The following is an 18,686-nucleotide window of genomic DNA, read 5'->3' on the forward strand; positions in this document are numbered from 1 at the left end:
CAAGATTTCCCCAGTTTTATTTGTGTGTGTGTGTATATTTAGTTCATGAAATTTTAATGCATGTGTAGTTTCATGTTTCCACCACCACAGTAAAGATACAGAGCAGTTCTGTCTCCCTGAAAATCTCTCCTCTTTTCCTTATTTTTTTTTCTGTTTGTTTGTTTTTTCTTTGTTTTTTTGAGACGAAGTTTCGCTTTTGTTGCCCAGGCTGGAGTGCAATGGCCTGGTCTCGGCTCACTGCAACCTCCGCCTCCCGGGTTCAAGCGATTCTTCTGCCTCAGCCTCCCGAGTACCTGGGATTACAGGTGCCTGCCACCACGCCCGGCTAATTTTTGTATTTTTAGTAGAGACGAAGTTTCACCATGTTGGTCAGGCTGGTCTCAAACTCATGACCTCAGGCAATCCGCCGGCCTTGGCCTCCCAAGTGCTGGGATTACAGGCCTGAGCCACCGTGCCCGGGCCTCTTGTCTTTTCATAACCAAACCCACCTTTCTTTTCCCACTCCTGCTCCCCAAGATGCAGTGTTTTTTTTTGTTGTTTGTTTGTTTGTTTGTTTGTTTTTGAGACTGAGTCTCCCTCTGTTGTCCAGGCTGGAGTGCAGTGGTACCATCTCAGATCACTGCAACCACCACCTCCTAGGTTCAGGCAATTCTCCTGCCTCAGTCCCGGCCCCGCCCCCACCAGTAGCTGGGATTACAGGCATGTGCCACCACGCCCAGCTAGTTTTTGTATTTTTAGTAGAGAGGGTTTCACCATGTTGACCAGGCTGGTCTCGAACTCCTGACCTTAGGTGATCCACCCCCCCCCTCGGCCTCCCAAAGTGCTGGGATTACAGGCGTAAGCCACTGTGCACAGCCCCCAAAACGTAATTTTAAACCATCATTAATTTTTATAATAACCATGATAGGCCAGGCACGGTGGCTCATGCCTGTAATCCCAGCACTTTGGGAGACGGAGGCGGACAGATCACTTGAGGTCAGGAGTTCCAGACTAGCTTGGCCAATATGGTGAAACCCTGTCTGTACTAAAAATACAAAAATTAGCCGGGTGTGGTGGTGCCGTCCTGTAATCCCAGCTACTCAGGAGGCTGATGCAGGAGAATCACTTGAACAGAGGAGGTGGAGGTTGCAGTGAGCAGAGATTACACCACTGCATTCCAGCTTGGGCAACAGAGCCAGACCGTTTAAAAAAAATTTTTTTAATGATACTCATGATTAAAATAACTATGTAATTTATCTAAATTATTGTTCACAAGCATTTATCTAAGTAAATTGAATAAACGGTGTCTACATGTTTAGCAGAAAACAAATGTTTAGTAGCTCTGGCAGAATTCATCTCCTTGCTTTTTAAGAGATTAATAAACAATGAATACATTGTAGAGGAAAGAAGTATGTTTTCACTTTGAAACCTTTTTAAAAATTTTTCTTTAGCCATTTAGTATTAATAACAAGGGAAGTAGTATTAATAACAAGGGAAGAGGGGTTTCTACTCCTTTTCTTTTTTTCTTTGCTCTTCTTCCTCATTTCATCCCTTGGAGACTGTCTATAGTCCCACATTTTGTCCAGTTCTGAATCTGTGTAATTTTGACTCTATGGCAGAAACGGTTTATTGCTGACTATATATTTGTTCTCTCTTCTCTCAAATAAACAGAGCCCCAGCTTTTTACTGAGCACAATATAGCCAAAAGATGACATTGCCCAGCCACTTTCGCAGATAGCTGTGGCTATTCCAGGATCCCAGAAAATGATAGCCACAAATGAAGGCCTCTGAAGCAGAACTGCCCTGGATCTTTACTGTGCTGGTGCCCTCTCGGACTTTCTCGTGCCCTTCTGTCTCTGGCCTCTCATTCTCCCCCGAGGCATGGAAACTAGAATTCCTCTTCCCCCAGGTGGGTCATAGAAGCCAGCAACAAAACCTAAAAATATCACTTTAACTTTCTCTTTCTCCCAGCCTTTCTGTATAAAAACTGGCCATAAAGAAATGATCTGACCTGCCTCGTTTGACTGTTCCAGATTGTTGAAACCCATTCTGGAGAGGCTTCTACCCCACATTTAGACTGTTGAATCCCATTGCAGAGTGGGTCCTGTCCCACATCCAGAAGGAAGGAAGGCACACAGGTCAAGAAGAATCTAGATAGACAGCATTGCTGAGTTTCTCCCACTCAGTCTATAGCATTAGATCACACTCTTTTTTTATCCCGTCATATTTCTACATGGCTGTTCATACTTGGTTGAACCTAAGCATAAAAGTGGACAATTTCCCCTGTATCTTTTATTTATTTTATTTATTTTCACTTTTTTTAGGGACAGGGTCTCACACTGTCACTCGAGCTGGAGCTCGGTGGCACAATCACAGCTCATGCAGCCTCAAACTCCTGGGCCCAGCATACCTGGCTAATTTTAAAATTTTTTGTACAGATGGAATCTTGCTTTGTTCCTAAGGCTGACCTTAAACTCTTGGCCCCAAGGCATACTCCCTCCTCAGCCTCCCAAAGTGCTGAGGTCACAGGCATGTGACACTGTGCCCAGCCTCCCCTTCAGGTCTTCATTCTGCAGTCTCCTGTGTACGTGTAAAATTATGATCAAATAAATTTGTATGCCTTTTCTCCTATTAACCTGCCTTTTTTGTCAGCAATTGTCAGTGAAACTTCAGAGGGCAAAGGGGAAGTTTTCCTTGGCCCCTCCAGGTTTGGTGCTGTGAACAGGATACCAAAGCTGCTCTGTTCTTCTGGAAGCTGCAATGAAGGGAACCAAGGACCTGACAAGCCAGCAGAAGGGTAAGAAATTCTTACCAGTCAGGCTCCCGGCCTCTCTCCCTCTGTGGAATCTGGTAGAGCCGATGGTAAAAATCACTGTTTGTCTCATTTTCATCTCCAAAACCTTGATTAATGGGAAAAAAGGATTTGTGTGACTAGTTTTGGGTGTAGCGACTCTGGTGTCCTTTTTTGGTATGAATATTCACATTGTTCGGTCCCTTTCCTTCCAGAAATAGTCTTTGTCTTTCCGTGTTGTTGTGTCATAAAGAAGGATGCCATAGGGTAGGACATGGGCCTAAACCCCCATAAACTCTCTATTTGAGCTGGCACTGCAGACTGATCGGTTTTGCGGTTCTGACTAGACCTGTGTCTATAAACTTTGCTGTAGTCCCCAAAATAAAAACCAGATGAAGTTCTCCTATTGTCTTATTTCATGTCCGTATAAGACCTTGACTTTTGAGAGCATTTTCTCTTGGTCCTTGCGATTTTAGGGAGCATGGTTTTCAGGTCACATTAGGTGACCAGTCTAAAAATGGCTGGTCACATAAGATTTTAAGCAGTATACTTTTTGTTCCAACTATGTCAAGCTCTCAGGGGAGTTTGTCTTAAGTTCCATCTGTAAGGGGCTCCTGTTGCCTGGTTAGGCTGGGAAAATTCTAATCCCAGGAGGGCCTACCTGGTGCCAGTGGATTAACGGGTCTGTGACTGGTGGTCCCTGGCAAATTTGTTGGTTACTAGTGGCACCATATGCACAAACACCAGCCTTAGTAGTCTGTGGTGGGCTGGGCGCTGTGGCTCCCGCCTGTAATCCCAGCACTTTGGGAGGCCAAGGTGGGCCGATCACGAGGTCAGGAGATTGAGACCATCCTGGCCAACACAATGAAACCCCATCTCTACTAAAAATACAAAAAATTAGCCGGGTGTGGTGGCGGGCGCCTGTGGTCCCAACTACTCGAGAGGCTGAGGCAGGAGAATGGCGTGAACCTGGGAGGCGGAGCTTGCAGCGAGCAGAGATTGCGCCACTGCACTCCAGCCTGGGCGACAGAGCGAGACTCTGTCTTAAAAAAAAAAAAAAAAAAAAATAGGCTGTGGCGGCAAGAGTCTTTGTTATCTTAAGTCTACTTCTGAGTGAATTTTCGGGGATCATGGAGACTGTCTCCTCCATATGCTCTCAAGGAACACCTCTTGTTTATATAGTAAAAACTTATTCTAAACCTGGAAAATTATCTCCTGGACTTTTCATGAAGAGGCTTATTGTTGAGTCACTACTGGAATTTGTAAACCATTGGAAATTCTAATCATCAGTGGCCAAAAGATGGATCCTTTAAATTAGAAAGAACTTTAATTTTTTTTTCTTAAAAAGAAGATTTTGGAGATCTCTCATTCTAAACAATTGTCTTACTTGTATTTATGGGACAATCAAATTAAAGAAAGACACAATAGTGTCTTGGCTTAGAAATTGTCTTGACAAAATTAAAATGCAAAAATCTAACCCAAAACAAAATTAAAATCCTTTGTACACTCAAACTGCCTGCTTTGAATTCCCTGTGGGATTTACAAATAAGGCATTCCACCTTGTGGTGCAGTGGCTAAGATTCTGTGCTTTCACACCTGTGGCCTGGGTTTGCTTCCTTGTCAGAGAATCAGTCCCTGTAGTACTTGTAAGCTCTTTAACTCAACAGCACAAACATTTATAAAACTTGGTTTAATATTTGTGTGACTCTTGACTTTTGGGGTACCCATTTGTTATTGATGGACAAATGTCCACAAAAAAGGTAGACAGGATATCCACTGCAGCTGGAGTGAGAGACAAGGGGTGGGTTAGCTCTACCATGAAGCAGCAGCAGAAAGGAAAAAAAAATCTATCAACTATTTTTATATCCATCCATATAGCCATCCATCCATTCATCAATTTAAATAGTTACAGCTATTTTGGCATAAGTCCAAATTTTTGTACAGATCAAAGTGTAGTAAGTCTCTATTTTATTTATTTACAGTCTAGAATAATGGCACCATTATCACAGAAATGACATCTACATTTTTCTTAAGTTAAAGTTTGAGGCCTGGGCATGATGGCTCACTCCTGTAATCCCAGCACTTTGGGAGGCAGAGGTGGGCAGATTGCTTGAGCTCAGGAGTTCAAGACCAGCCTGGGCAACATAGTGAAACCCCATCTCTACAAAAAATACAAAAATTAGCCGGATGTGGTGCCATGGGCCTGTGGTCCTGGCTACTTGGGAGGCTGAGGTGGGAGAATCCCTTGAGCCTGGGAGGACAAGGCTGCAGTGAACTATGATTGCACCACTACTACTGCAGCTTGGGCAATAGAATGAGACCCTGTCTCAAAAAAGGAATAAAAATAAAATTTACATAAATAAATAAATAAACGTTAAAGTTTGAAAACTTAATTTACCAGTTATTTTTCTTATTTAATTAGTAATACATTACTTCTTTTCAGGTCTCAGTTTTGGATTGTAACTAACCACTGTTCTCTTTTGGAGGCATAGTGCCTTAATAAATGTATTATTTTGTCTACTAAACCATGTGTTTGTTGCCAACTTGCAGTCTAGCAGTAAAGAAGCTAATTTTTTCTTGAGTTTAAGATTATGTTGAAAGATAGAATAGCTTATAACACTTTATGATATTATATATTATACCAAACAGAGATGAAACTAAATAAGTTTACAACCTCTTAACCTTTGCACAAATGCTATCATTTATTTATTCATTTGTGCATTACTTTACTTCATGGAAGGAATATATTTATCATTTATTTATTTATTTTTCAAACAGAGTTTCAAAAATTTTTTTTTTAGAATATGCAGTGTTTGTAAAACTACAACAGCAGCAGCAACAACAGTTTAAGAATAAGATTAGCCCACATATTATCAAAATAGTATTTTCAGGTCTGCTTTCTTACATCTTGTGAGAATGTACATTCTGGATACTATCTTACTGTTTCAGTAGGCCTTGGAATTGTTTTGCAAAAGGACGACGGGAATGAAAAGAATCGTTAAGTTTTCACTGGAGAGAGTTATTCTCCTTGGTTATCCCTGGAATCTGGAAACGTTATAGTTTATAAACTTGTTTAAATAAAAGGTTTATGCAATGATTCTTGTTTTGCCTTTTTGATTTCTCCTGGAACTTCACGATAACAATATTTATTTTTTGTGAACTTTACTTAATCAGGAGTCATTTCAGATAACTGAGTCATACCCTCTTGTCTCTTTCTCCTTTCAATTCTGTCAGTATTTGCTTCATGTATTTTGGGGCTCTGTGGTTAGGTGTTATATGTGTATAATTGTTATATTTTCAGATGTATTAACCTTTTTATTATGATTAGATGTCCTTCCTTTTTTTAATGTGCCTTGTCATAAAGTCTATTTCGTCTTATATTCATATAGCCATTCCAGCTCTTTCATAGCAGCTATTTATGCATGCTATTCAACCTACTGTATATTTTAATCTAAACTGTGTTTCTTTTAGGCAACATGTAGTTAGATCTTGTTTTTTTTTTTTAAATACATCCTTACAATTTTTGTCTTTTGATTGAACTGTTTAGTTCATTCACATTCAGTGTAGTTATTGGTATGTTTGGATTTGTCTATTTTGCTATTTCTGTTCTATATGTCTTATTTCTTCTTTTTCCTCTGTTCCCCTTTTACTGCCTTCTTTTGTTTTAAATCAATATTTTAATTCATTTAGTGAGATATAATTCACATACCTTTAAATTCACCCCTTTAAAGTGTGCAATTCAGTGGTTTTTAGTATATTTATAGAGTCATTATCTAATTTCAGAACATTTTAATTACTCCTAAAAGAAATCCTGTATCTATAAGCAGCCACTCTCATTTCCCTCTCCCTCATCCCCTGACAACTACTTATTTATATTTGTATTTTTGTTTGCTTGTTTGAGACAGGGTTTCATTCTGTCACTCAGGCTGAAGTGCAGTGGTGTGATCATGGATCACTGCAGCCTTGACCTCCCAGGCTCAAGCAATCCTTCCACCTCAGCCTCCTGAGTAGCCGGGACTACAGATGTGTGACACCACATCCAGCTAATTTAAAAAAAATTTGTGCAGTCGGGGGTCCCACTATGTGGCCCATGCTGGTCTTAAAGTCTTGGTCTCTAGCAATCCTTCTGCCTTGGCCTCCCAAAGTGTTGGTATTGCAGGTATGAACCACTGTGCCCAGCTCATTTTTAAGTATATTTTTAAAGTTCATTTTTCAGTGGTTACTCTAGGGATTTTTATTTTTCTTGAACTTCATAACTTTAACTTAAAATCCACTTCAGGTTAATGGTGGTTTACCTGTGATAAGATATGGCAACTTTGCTCCACTATAGCTCAGTTCTCTCCTTTTGGTTTTGGTTGTGAAAGGCAGTCCTTTGGTTCCTATTTGTTCCTGCATTGCTGTGGTTTGAATATGGTTTGTCCCCACCAAAACTCATGTTGAGGCTTGGTCCCCAGTGTAACGGGTTGAGAGGTGGTAAGACTTTAAAAGGTATTTGAGTCATGAAAGATCTGCTCTTATGAAAGGATTAATGCCATATTGTGGGAGTGAGTGAGTTCTGTCTCTTGCAGTACTGGATTAATTACTGAGAGAGCAGGTGGTTATAAAGTGAAGTTTCCTCTCATGTTTTGTCTCTTTTGCACATGCTTGCTTGCCACTGTCATGTGTGCTCCTGCCATGTGATGCCATCTGCTATGTTATGATGCAACGTGAGGCCCTTGTCGGATGTGGCTTCCCAGTCTTAAACTTCCCAGTCTCCAGAACCATGAGCTAAATAAACTTCTTTTTAAAATCAATTACCCAGTCTCAGGTATTCCATTATAGCAATGTAAAATGAACTAAAACATGCATATTCTTGCTGAGCGTGACAGATGGCAAGCTTTATTCATCTTCTGACACTGAGCCATTTCTGTAGCTAGTCATATAGTCAACTAGCTGGTCAAGGTGACCATAGAGTGGTACTGTGTCCCTGCTCACTACCTAAGGAGAGGCAGGGAAACTGATTTGCTGCTTGCTCAAAAAGTGTTGGGCCCTTTGCCTGGGTTGCAACCCACTGTGTGGGTAGGCATGGGCCCTGTGGGATTTAGGCATAAGGAACTTAGGCAAATATGTTGATGTGCATTCTTCTTGCTGTTCTGTGAGTAATAAAGTCTTTTGTTTATGATGCAGGAATCTTGTGTCTTCTGCCTGTTTCCATGAGACAGTGTCAGGATAACTGTAAGCTTTAAGTAAGCTACAATCCCAAATCCTTCACCTTTTAAATTTGTTTTCAGCAATTCGCCTAGCTACCTAGATGTGGTTCTCTTTGTGTTTATCTTACACACATTGTTCATTGAAGTTCATTGAGGTTCTTGGATCTGCAGGGTTTTTTTTTTTTTTTTTTTTTTTTTTTTTTTTTGCAGTTGCAGGATTTAATAGAGGGAAAACAGAGCTCCCATAAAATGGGAGGGGACCCAAAGGGGGTTGCCGCTCCCTGCTCAAATGCCTGGGTTTATGTCCTGATCATTGTCCCTCCACCTGTGCTCTCAGGCGATATATGATTTGACTATTTCTTTACCTCCTGCTTTAGCCTAATTTGTATTCTAGTGAGCCCTCTTTACTACCTGGTTGGTCAGGTGTGAGCTGAGTTACAAGCCCCGTGTTTAAAGGTGGGTGCGGTCACCTTTCCCAGCTAGGTTTAGGAATTCTTAGTCGGCCTAGGAAATCCAGCTAGTCCTGTCTCTCAGTCCCCCTGTCAACAGGAAAACCCAAGTGCTGTTGGGGAGGTTGGCCGACGACCGCTCTTAACTGCTTCCTGCTGAATTGGGGCATAGTAGGGGTCGTGCAGTTGAGATTTCCTCAGGAGGGGTGCCTTCAATGTCATTAACATCAGAGCATGGGCTAGCAGGCCAGTCCAGGGGTCTGCAGTAGATCTTAGTCATGGACAGCATCTGGGGCTCCATTTGAAGAACGATTTGTAATTTTACAGCTTCGATTCTGGAAGAGGCAAACTTAACAAGGAGCTTAAACATACAGGGATTGAAATGTATGGCCTGAAGTGCAGGGGCATATATGGGTGTGGGCGGTGAAAGTGGGGTTTCCTTTAGAAAAACTCCTATACGATGGGGCATCAATATTTCCAGGAAGCTGCATTCTCCATGGAAGCTCTTGGTAAGGGGAGCTACTGGTAGTACAGTGGCATGGAGGAGGTGCAGTGAGAGTGAAAGTTTTGGTGAAGGGTTTTAAGTAATTTCCACTGGTTGGCTGCAGGCAAAAGTATTTTTCCTTCTTCGGTGGCTAGCCATCCTGAGGGGAGGAAACTATGTCCTTGTGAGGTTCCCCATTCTATGTCTTCTGCTGAGTACTGGGGCTTGGTTTCCTGGAGGGGATTACCCCATACTAGGGGTCCTTCTATAAGCATTTCTAATGGAGGGGGTCATGCCTTGCAGCTCTTCTGGCTTCAATATCCTCTTGGTGGTTCCCTTTTATTTCCCTTTCCTTTCCTTTCTGGTGACCCCAGCAGTGTAAGACTGCCACCTCTTTAGGTTTCTCTGTACAGCCAAGAATAATCTCCTAATGGCTTCCTGATGTTTGATAGGTGTTCCCTCAGAAGTTAGGAATTTCCTTTCTCTCCATATTGCTGCGTGGGCATGGAGAACTAGGTGAGCATACTTAGAGTCTGTATATATATATTTACCCTTTTTCCTTCTTCTAATTCTAGTGCCCGAGTGAGGGCTATTAGTTCTGCCAGCTGAGCACTAGTTCCTGGAGTGAGGGGATTACTTTCAAGTATTCCATTATTACTGACCACTGCATACCCCACTTTTCGAAGTCCTTTATCTACAAAGGAACTTCCATTAGTATACAAGTTGAGGTTGGGATCAGTTAAGGGAACCTCTAGAAGATCCCCTCGAGTGGCGTAGGTTTGAGCAATCACCTGTTGACAGTTATGTTCTATCTTTTCTTTATTATTTGGAAGAAATGTGGCTCAGTTAAGAGTTGCACAAGTGTGCAGTTGCAGCACTGGCCCTTTAAGTAATAGAGCCTGATATTTAAGCAAATGGTTGCCTGACAGCCACAAGTCTCCTTTAGCAGTGAGTATGCCGTTCACATCATGAGATGTCCACACGGTAAGATCTCTTCCCTGTATTATTTTAACTGCTTCAGATACTAAGACTGCTACTGCCACCACTACCTGTAAACAATGAGGCCAACCTTTTGCCACTACATCAATTTCCTTACTTAGGTAAGCCATGGGTTGCAAGCTGGTCTCTCAGACCTGTGTAAGGATTCCTAGAGCTATTCCTCTCTTTTCTGTGACATATAAAGAAAAGTCTCGCTCCGTTGGCAAGCTTAACACTGGGGCTTGGGTTAGGGCCTTCTTTAGGGCCTGGAAAGCCGCTTCTGCTTCAGGTGTCCTTCTTACTAAATGGGTATTGGCTTTCTGAGTTTCCTTAATTAGTGTATATAATGGCCTGGCTATTTTGCCGTACCTGGGAATCCATATTTGGTAGAAGCCTGTTATGCCAAGGAACCCTCGTAGTTGCTTTAGGGTTTTGGGATGAGGATAAGCCAGTATAGGCTGGATACGTTCCTTACTGAAGGCCCTGGTGCCTTTGGATAATTTTAGCCCTAAGTATTTAACCTGCTGTGAGCAGAGCTCAGCCTTTGGTTTGGAAAACTTGTAGCCACAGGTGGCGAGGAAATTTAAGAGCGTTTGGGTGGCTTGATGGCACAAGGTTTCTGAACGGGCGGCTAAAAGTAAATCATCCACGTACCAAAGGACAAGAGTGTCCAGGTATGAGAACTGGCTCAACTCTTGGGCTAATGCTTGGCCAAATAGATGGGGGCTATCCCTGAACCCTTGGGGTAAAACAGTCCAGGTGAGTTGAGACATTGGGTTCGAAGGATCTTCAAAGGCAAACAAGAATTGAGAGTCAGGATGTACAGGGATGCAGAAAAAGGCATCCTTAAGGTCCAGGACTGTAAACCACTCTGCTTCCTCTGGTATTTGGGAAAGCAGAGTATAAGGGTTAGGTACAGCTGGGTATGGAGGGACAATGGCCTCACTGATAATCCTGAGATCTTGCACTAACCTCCACTGTCCATTGGGTTTCTGTACTCCTAAAATTGGAGTATTGCAGGGGCTATTGCATGGTTTTACTAGGCCTTGGGCTTTTAGTTTCTTTACAATCTTTTGGAGTCCTTGTTGGGCCTCGGGTGTAAGGGGGTACCGCCTTTGGTAGGGAAAGGAGGCAGAATCCTTTAGTTTAACTTGAATAGAACAGGCATTCTTTGCTCGTCCATATTGTCTGTCTGTTGCCCAGACTTCAGGATTAATTCCTTCCTCAAGCAGAGGGCAACAAATGGGTGTTCCTTTTCCTGTGTTCAGGTGTATAATGGCCCCTGCTTTTGCTAGAATGTCTCTCCCTAACAAGGGAGTGGGGCTTTCAGGCATAATTAGAAAAGCATGTGAAAGAGTAATGTTCCCCAGTCACAACTTAGTGGTTGGGAGAAATATCTAGTGACTGGCTGTCCTAGGACCCCTCGGATAGTGACAGATCTGGAGGACAGTTTTCCGGGACAAGAGAGTAAGACTGAGAAGGCCGTGCCAGTGTCCAGGAGACAGTTAACCTCCTGGCCCTCAATGGTCAAACATACCCGGGGCTCTGTGAGGGTGATGGCATGGGCTGGTGCTTGCCACAGGCACCCTCATTCCTGCTGCTGGATCATCTGGTTAGTGGCTTCTGACTCAGAGGACCTTCGTCCCCTGGGGCAGTGGGCCTTCCAGTGATTCCCTTGACATAAGGGGCATGGACGAGGGGGCAGCTTATTTCTGTTTGGACAATCTGCTTTAAAGTGTCCTTGTAGACCACACTGGAAGCAAGCCCTATTAGGCATTCGATTTGCTCAGCCTTTCTGTGTTCCAGAGCCTCCAAAGTCCACTTGCCTGAGGGCCATGACTAAAGCGGTGGCCTTTTTCTTATCTCGTTAGTCCAGTTCCGCCTGCTCCTCCTGATCTCTATTATAAAAAACCGAGGTTGCCAAGTTCAATAGGGTTTTTTAAGTTTTGCTCCATGCCTAAGGTGGACTTTTGAAGTGTTTTTTTTGTGTCTGCAGCTGACTGAGTGATAAAGTTATCCTTTAAGACTAGTTGGCCTTCAGTAGAGTCAGGTGACAGAGAGGTATGCTTCCTCAGTGCCTCCCTTAGTCTCTCCAGAAAGGCAGTAGGATTTTCTTCCTTTCCCTGTGTTATAGTGGACATCATTGAATAATTTATAGGCTTCTTCCTAGGTTTCCCTAGTCCTTCTAGCACATAAGTTAGCAAATGTCTGCGGCACCAATCTCCATGTTCTGATTCTGCATCCCAATGAGGGTTTACACTGGGAACTGCCTGCTGGCCTGTGGGGAATCATTCTCTTTCCTCTGTTGTCATCCTATCATTGACCTGACTGAGATACCAGAGATCGCCAAACTCTCAGGCTGCAGTTATGGTGGCACTTCTCTCATTTGGGGTTAGTGTCTGATTTAGCAGTAACATTATATTTCTCCATGTCAGATTAAAGGATTGTCCTAACCCTTGTAAAACATCAATATAGCCATCAGGGTTATTTGAGAATTTACCTAGGTCTATTTTAATTTGCTTTAAGTCTGACAGGGAAAAAGGTACATACACTCTGACTGGGCCGAATTCTCCAGAATACATCTTAGGGGCGTTTTTGCCTTAGGGGTAATGTTTCCTATCTGAAAAAAAAAAAAAAAAAAAACACAGGGATGCCAGCACCCCTAGCCATTCTCCGATGAGCATTAGTCCTAGAGCATCCTCTATGGTCCTAATGCTTATTCCTTTCCAGGGTGCGTAACCACCCATGGACCTCTGCTTATCGGGTTAGTTACACTTACCGAGTAGCAGTCCTGCACCCCTTTTCCTGCCTTTCTTGACCACAAAGAAAAGGGTCCAGGCTGCTGTATTCTAGTGGTCCTTTACAGCATGCCCAACATTGCCTTTGTGCTCAGGGGTGAGTTGTAGAGCTGGGCTGGTTTCCTGAGTATTTCATAACAACCTAGTTGCCCCATCAAGATACATTCCAATAAATAAAACAGTTCTTATGCAAATTTGTGTCAGAGAGGGTGTAGGTAACATTTTGAGTCAGGATTGAGATAGATTTTTTTGATTCTGTAAGTGCTTTAAGACTTGGCTGAGTGAAAACAGCTCGAACGTTTGAGCAAACCAATTATTATGCAATTCTCCTAACTCTGCTTCCACAGGAGTCTCCCTATCAATTACTGAATACCCATTGTGGTTTTTTTTTATTATTATTATCTCAAGTTCATTGTTTTTTTGTTTTTTTTTAATTTTTAAATTATTTATTTATTATTATTATACTTTAAGTTTTAGGGTACATGTGCACAATGTGCAGGTTAGTTACATATGTATACATGTGCCATGCTGGTGCACTGCACCCACCCAAATGTCCAACAGTGATAGACTGGATTAAGAAAATGTGGCATATATAGACCATGGAATACTATGCAGCCATAAAAAATGATGAGTTCATGTCCTTTGTAGGGACATGGATGAAATTGGAAATCATCATTCTCAGTAAACTATTGCAAGAACAAAAAACCAAACACTGCATATTCTCATTCATAGGTGGGAATTGAACAATGAGAACACATGGACACAGGTAGGGGAACATCACACTCTGGGGACTGTTGTGGGTTGGGGCGAGGGGGGAGGGTTAGCATTGGGAGATATACCATTGTGGTTTTTTTCTCAATCACCTGGGAGGAACCATCTATCATCCTGTCCTGAAGGGAGTTCCTCCTAGGTCTGGTCGGACCTCTGTATGGTAATTAAGATTTAAATCCCCTCTTAGGAAATCTGCTGGGTTAAGGGAATTTTCAGTGGTTAAGGTTAAATCACCCTTTTCTAACAGAATAGCTCCATACGAGTAAGATTTGAGTTAGTAAGCTACCATTTTGCTTTTTTGACTTACGATAATTCTGAACTGGTGAGGTGTGCTCACAATGAGGTTTCCTCTAAAAGTTATTTTTCTACTTTCTTCTGTTAGCAAAGCAGTTGCCACTACAGATTGAATGCATTTGGGCCATCTGCGGGTTACTGGGTTAAAGATTTTTGATGGGAACACTGTCAGTGGTCTCAGTGTTTTCAGGCTGTTATGCTCTTGTTTACACTGACAACAAGGTAGTATTGGAGTGTTATAGGGTCATGGAGAAGACCTTCCATGATCAATTATAGGTTTTAAATTTACCCTGGCATTTAAAGGAATAGGGCACACTGTTTTTTCTTTACTACTTCTTTCTCTTTCTTTCTCTCTTTGACTCCCTCTTTGTCTCTCTTTCTTTCTCTCCCCTCTGTCTCTCTCTTTCTCTCTCTTTTCTCCTAGCCCTTTACAAACTTGGGTCCCTGGCAAGGGTGGTGGGGAATGGGTCTCACATAACTGTCCATGTCGAGAGCTGTATACCTAAATTGGGAGGGATACCAGGGACAAGACTCTCTGGATTCATAGCCTAGGGGCCTAAGGATGCAGTGTAGAGCTCCCTTAGATCCCTTTGGAGATACAACTTGCTAGAGGAAATGAAACTCTGAACCATTAGTACCTAGGAGGCAGGGATGGGAGGAAGTAGATTCAGAGGTAAGGAGAATTTTGGGGCTGCACTTTCAAGAAAGTCGTGGTTGGGACCTAGGAGGTATGGGTCAGAAGGAAAGGTAGGGGCACACACATGGGCACCTGTTGAGTAGAGACTTCTGGCTGTGCCATGATCTGAACCAGCTAATGCTGGGAGTTTGGGACAACAGCTTTCTGCCTCTAGTTGGCCCTCGGCTTCCCCAGGAAAATTGAAAGCAGAAGCTGGTTCTAGGCAGACCAACACTCCCAACCCACAAGGATTGGGGGTTGTTAGAAAGCCCTTTCCCAGGACAGGCAAGGTGGCTCACGCCTGTAATCCCAGCACTTTGGGAGGCTGAGGTGGGCGGATCACGAAGTCAGGAGGTCGAGACCATCTTGGCTAACACGGTGAAACCCCATCTCTATTAAAAATACAAAAAAATTAGCTGAGTGTTGTGGTGGGCACCTGTAGTCCCAGCTGCTGGGGAAGCTGAGGCAGGAGAATGGTGTGAACCTGGGAGGTGGAGCTTTCAGTGAGCCAAGATTGCACCACTGCACTCCAGCCTGGGTGACAGAGCAAGACTCTGTCTCAAAAAAAAAAAAAAAAAAGCCCTTTCCCAGATAGCTTCACACCTGAGACTTAAGTCCAGCGGCCAGGCTAATCATTTTTAACTGGCCAACAGGTGCCTGGTATTTTCCTCCAATTCTAAGGAAGGATAGGACAGAATAGCAAGTGAAAGTGGTCCAATATTACCACTTTGGATGTCCCTTCGTGGTCACCAAAATGTTACCGGGGCGGGGTGGTCCTTGTTCTTAGAGCTCCCAAGATGGTGGGCCACTTCCAAGATGGTGGCAAGCCTCTTGTTCTCTGACCTGGGGCTCTTGGCCTCACGGATTCCAAGGAATGGAATCTTGGACCATGTGGTGAGTGTTATAGCTCTATTAGAAGCCGTGGGTCATGGAAGAGAACCATGGAACCCAGCGACTAGTGTTCAGCTCAACTAGGACAAACCTGGGCACTTAGCCATGCAGGAACAATGGCGAGCCTTTAGCCTGATTGGGAGTGGCAATGGGCACCTCGCTGGATCAGGAGTGCAGCAGACACCCTGCTGGATCCAGAGGGGTGGAAGTCAGTGATGGGTCTGTGATGGTGGCAAACAGCAGTGGTGGATGGCAACCGAAAGCTCAGCTCAAGCCATAACAAACATGGACCAGAAGAGTGTGCAGTTGCAAGATTTAATAGAGTGAAAACAGAGCTCCCATAAAATGGGAGGGGACCCAAAGGGGGTTGCCCAGGTTAATTTTTAAAGGTAAAATTTGAGAAGTTTTGGGCCTTTATTTCTTCCAGTACATTTTCTGCTCATTTTTTCTCTCTCCTCTTTGTCTGGGACACCTCTTACATGTGTGTTGGGACACTTGAAATGGTCCCATAGATCTCCGAGGCTCTTTTTATTTTTCATCAATCTATTTCCTCTCTGTTACTTGAATCAGATCCTTTCTATTGATATACTGTTAAATTAACTGATTCCTTATTCTGATACCTTCAATCTATTATACTTTTGGGCCCATCTAGTGAATTTTTCATATCAGTTATTTTGCTTTTCTTCTCTAGAATTTTTATTTGATTCTTTGCTATGGCTTTTGTTTCTTATTGATATTTCCTATCGCTGAATCATTATCATATTTTTCTTTGATTTTTGAACATCATAATAACTTCTTGAAATCTCTGCTAAATCCTATATATCTGGCCCCATTCAAAGTCAGTTTATACTGACTTCTTTATTCCCCCTCTGTGAGTATGGGTTATACTCTTATAGTTCTTTGCATATCTAGTGATTTTTAATTAAATACTGGACATATGAACTAATATAGCAACTCGGGATTCTGTTTTATTTTTCTGAGGATTGTTGTTTTCTACCAATTTGTCTGGGATTAAATTGCAGATTCTCTTCTCTGTGGTGTGTAGCTACTGATACCTCTGCTCAGCTTTTTATTCTTAATTTTTAGCCTGGCTTTCTGCAAGTTGCCCTCATGTCTACTTTAGTTTAGTGGACAGCCTACACTTTAGGAGAGGTTGTGTTAAAAAAACTGAGTCCACAGGGATTCCACCCCCTCCTGCTCAATCTGTTTGTGAGTTAGGGAATGCTTTCAAAGTTATAGCCAGTTCTCAAATCTCTGGCTTTCACTTTTTGCTAGCCTGTCTTGGATTTCCACTACACACAGGTCAGAGAGAGAGATGTGGAATGCTTATATCTTCTCAGATAATTCCATTAAATTTTTGGTTGGTCCACTTCACATCCCAACTGGAACTACAAAACCGTGGGGTTTTCCCTGTTCACATCTAGCTGGCAAAAGTGGTTTTCTCTTCCCACCTTGGGTTAAGCCTGCCCTCTCTGGAGGAAAGCTGCTGGTTTTCATGGCTGAACTACTATCTTGCCAAGCTGTGTCCATGTTATGGGTAGAGACTAAAGGGGAGTCATCCCTGGCAAGCAGGTCATAGTTTCCCATTGTTGTTACCCAAAGTTTTGGAGACTTTTCATGAATAAATGCTTTTCAACTTGTTGTCTGCCTTTGCTCAATTTCTGGTGCACTGAAATGGCTGTGTTTGATAATAGAAACCTTACCTCCCTTTAGATCACTTTACCCTCTTCTATTTATAATGTTCATAAATATATCATCTACATATACTAGAACCATAGTGAAAGTGTTATAACTTTTGCTTCTTTCATCAAATATAATTTTAAAAACTAAAGAGAAGGAAAGCTTTTTATAATTATTCATATTTTTGTTGTGTTCTTCCTTTCTTCTTGTCTTCCAAAAATTCTTATTTAACATTTCTTTTCTGCATAGAAAAGTCCTGTAACTATTCTTTTAGGGTATATATGCTGGTGATAGATTCTGTTCATTTTCCTTCATCCAAGACTGTCTTACTTTTCCTTTCATTCCTCAAGAATATTTGTGCTAGATATAGGATTCTGTGTTGACAATTCTTTTATTTTAGTAGTTGAAAAATACTGTGCTATTTTCTCTGGGCTCTGTGGTTTCTGATGAGAAAGCTACTGTAAGTCAAATTATTTTCCTTCTAAAAGTAAAGTGTTGTTTCTCTCTCTTTACTTTCAAGATATTTTATTTGTCTTTAATTTTCAAAAGTTTGATGATTGATGTGTTTTGGTGCATTTTGGGGGGTTTATCTATGAGAGGGTTCACTCAGTTTCTTGAATTTTTAGGTGTTTTAGTTCCCAGTATCATCTCTGCACACTGGGTCCTGAGTGACAGAAGTGCCCACCAGAAGTGATGCTTTTTCCCAAATTCATCCTTTTGAACTTTGTGCTCCCAGAGAAGTGGCACCACCTTCAAACTCGGGTTAGGGTCACTGGCTCACTGCTATCTCCAGTTTAGAATTTAAAATCCAGAGAGCTCCCAAGAACATGAAGCTCCTTCGTCAGTGTTTCCACAGTAAATTATGCCCCAGCTCAGGGTCAGAAGTTGATGAAATGCCAATTTGTTCCATGTAGTCCAAGCAGTTTAGTCAGGTTATGAGATTTGTTTGGACAAAACATGGAGCTCTAACATTTCGAGATTCACAGTGTGACCTCTCGATTTGAGTCATAGTTTTGGTACACTGAATTTTCCCATTTATTTGAGGAAAAGGAAAGGAGAGACTCATTTAATCAAGACCAACTCTTGTATTATTAACAAGCCTAGACAACCTCCCAAGCATAAGGCTTCCATTCATATTTATTCTCTAGAAATTTTTTCTCTGTATCTGAGAATGGTGGTCAAAATTCAGTCTACAGATGACCTCAAGGTCTCTACCTCCTGTTTGGAAGTTGTCTAGGAAATCCCTTTGATAACTTATATGTGATTCATATTTTTCAATCATAAAGATTTGTTTCATTTATTACCCATTTCTTTGTGGAAAGAATTCCCTCACTTGTCAATCAGTTATAAGGACTCAAGATGTGCCGTGGGAAGAATGCAATCTCTCTACCTCCAATCCCACCATTTGCTTGTGAGATCAATGTTTTAACTCCTTTAAGCACATGTATTTTTTTATTATTTTAACCTAGAAATGATATATGCTTGCATTACTTTTCTCATGGTTATTTACAACTAATTGTGGAGTAAATGAATTTAGCCATGTTTAAAAAAATTTAAGATGTCAGCAGGCAAGTGATAGACGTTGTTTAATAGAAGTTCTCTTAGCAGCATGTTAAAAATAATGCTGCAATGATATCATCTACCTAAATGGTTACTCCTAGCAGTCTGATGCCAAAATCTAAACAAATCTAGAATTTTTATATGTG

At 42.0% G+C, this 18,686-nt stretch overlaps 1 protein-coding gene across 12 annotated transcripts in view; it reads left to right on the top strand.

Annotated features, from left to right (window-relative positions):
- ENTPD1 (ectonucleoside triphosphate diphosphohydrolase 1) overlaps positions 1-18,686 on the top strand; it is a 190,993-nt gene that overhangs the window by 15,203 nt on the left and 157,104 nt on the right. For 7 of the 12 annotated variants that reach the window (XM_055352595.2, XM_055352593.2, XM_055352604.2 and 4 more), the window contains 2 exons: positions 1,651-1,888; positions 2,632-2,776. In XM_055352595.2, coding sequence (XP_055208570.1) covers positions 2,740-2,776 — 37 coding nt within the window. In that variant the 5' untranslated portion in view covers positions 1,651-1,888; positions 2,632-2,739. Of the gene's footprint in view, positions 1-1,650; positions 2,777-18,686 lie in introns of those variants that run through there. The other 5 variants (XM_055352603.2, XM_055352594.2, XM_055352592.2 and 2 more) reach the window with 4 other exon arrangements.

This window comes from Gorilla gorilla, chromosome 8 (genome assembly GCF_029281585.2).
Source record: "Gorilla gorilla gorilla isolate KB3781 chromosome 8, NHGRI_mGorGor1-v2.1_pri, whole genome shotgun sequence".
NCBI lineage: Eukaryota > Metazoa > Chordata > Mammalia > Primates > Hominidae > Gorilla > Gorilla gorilla.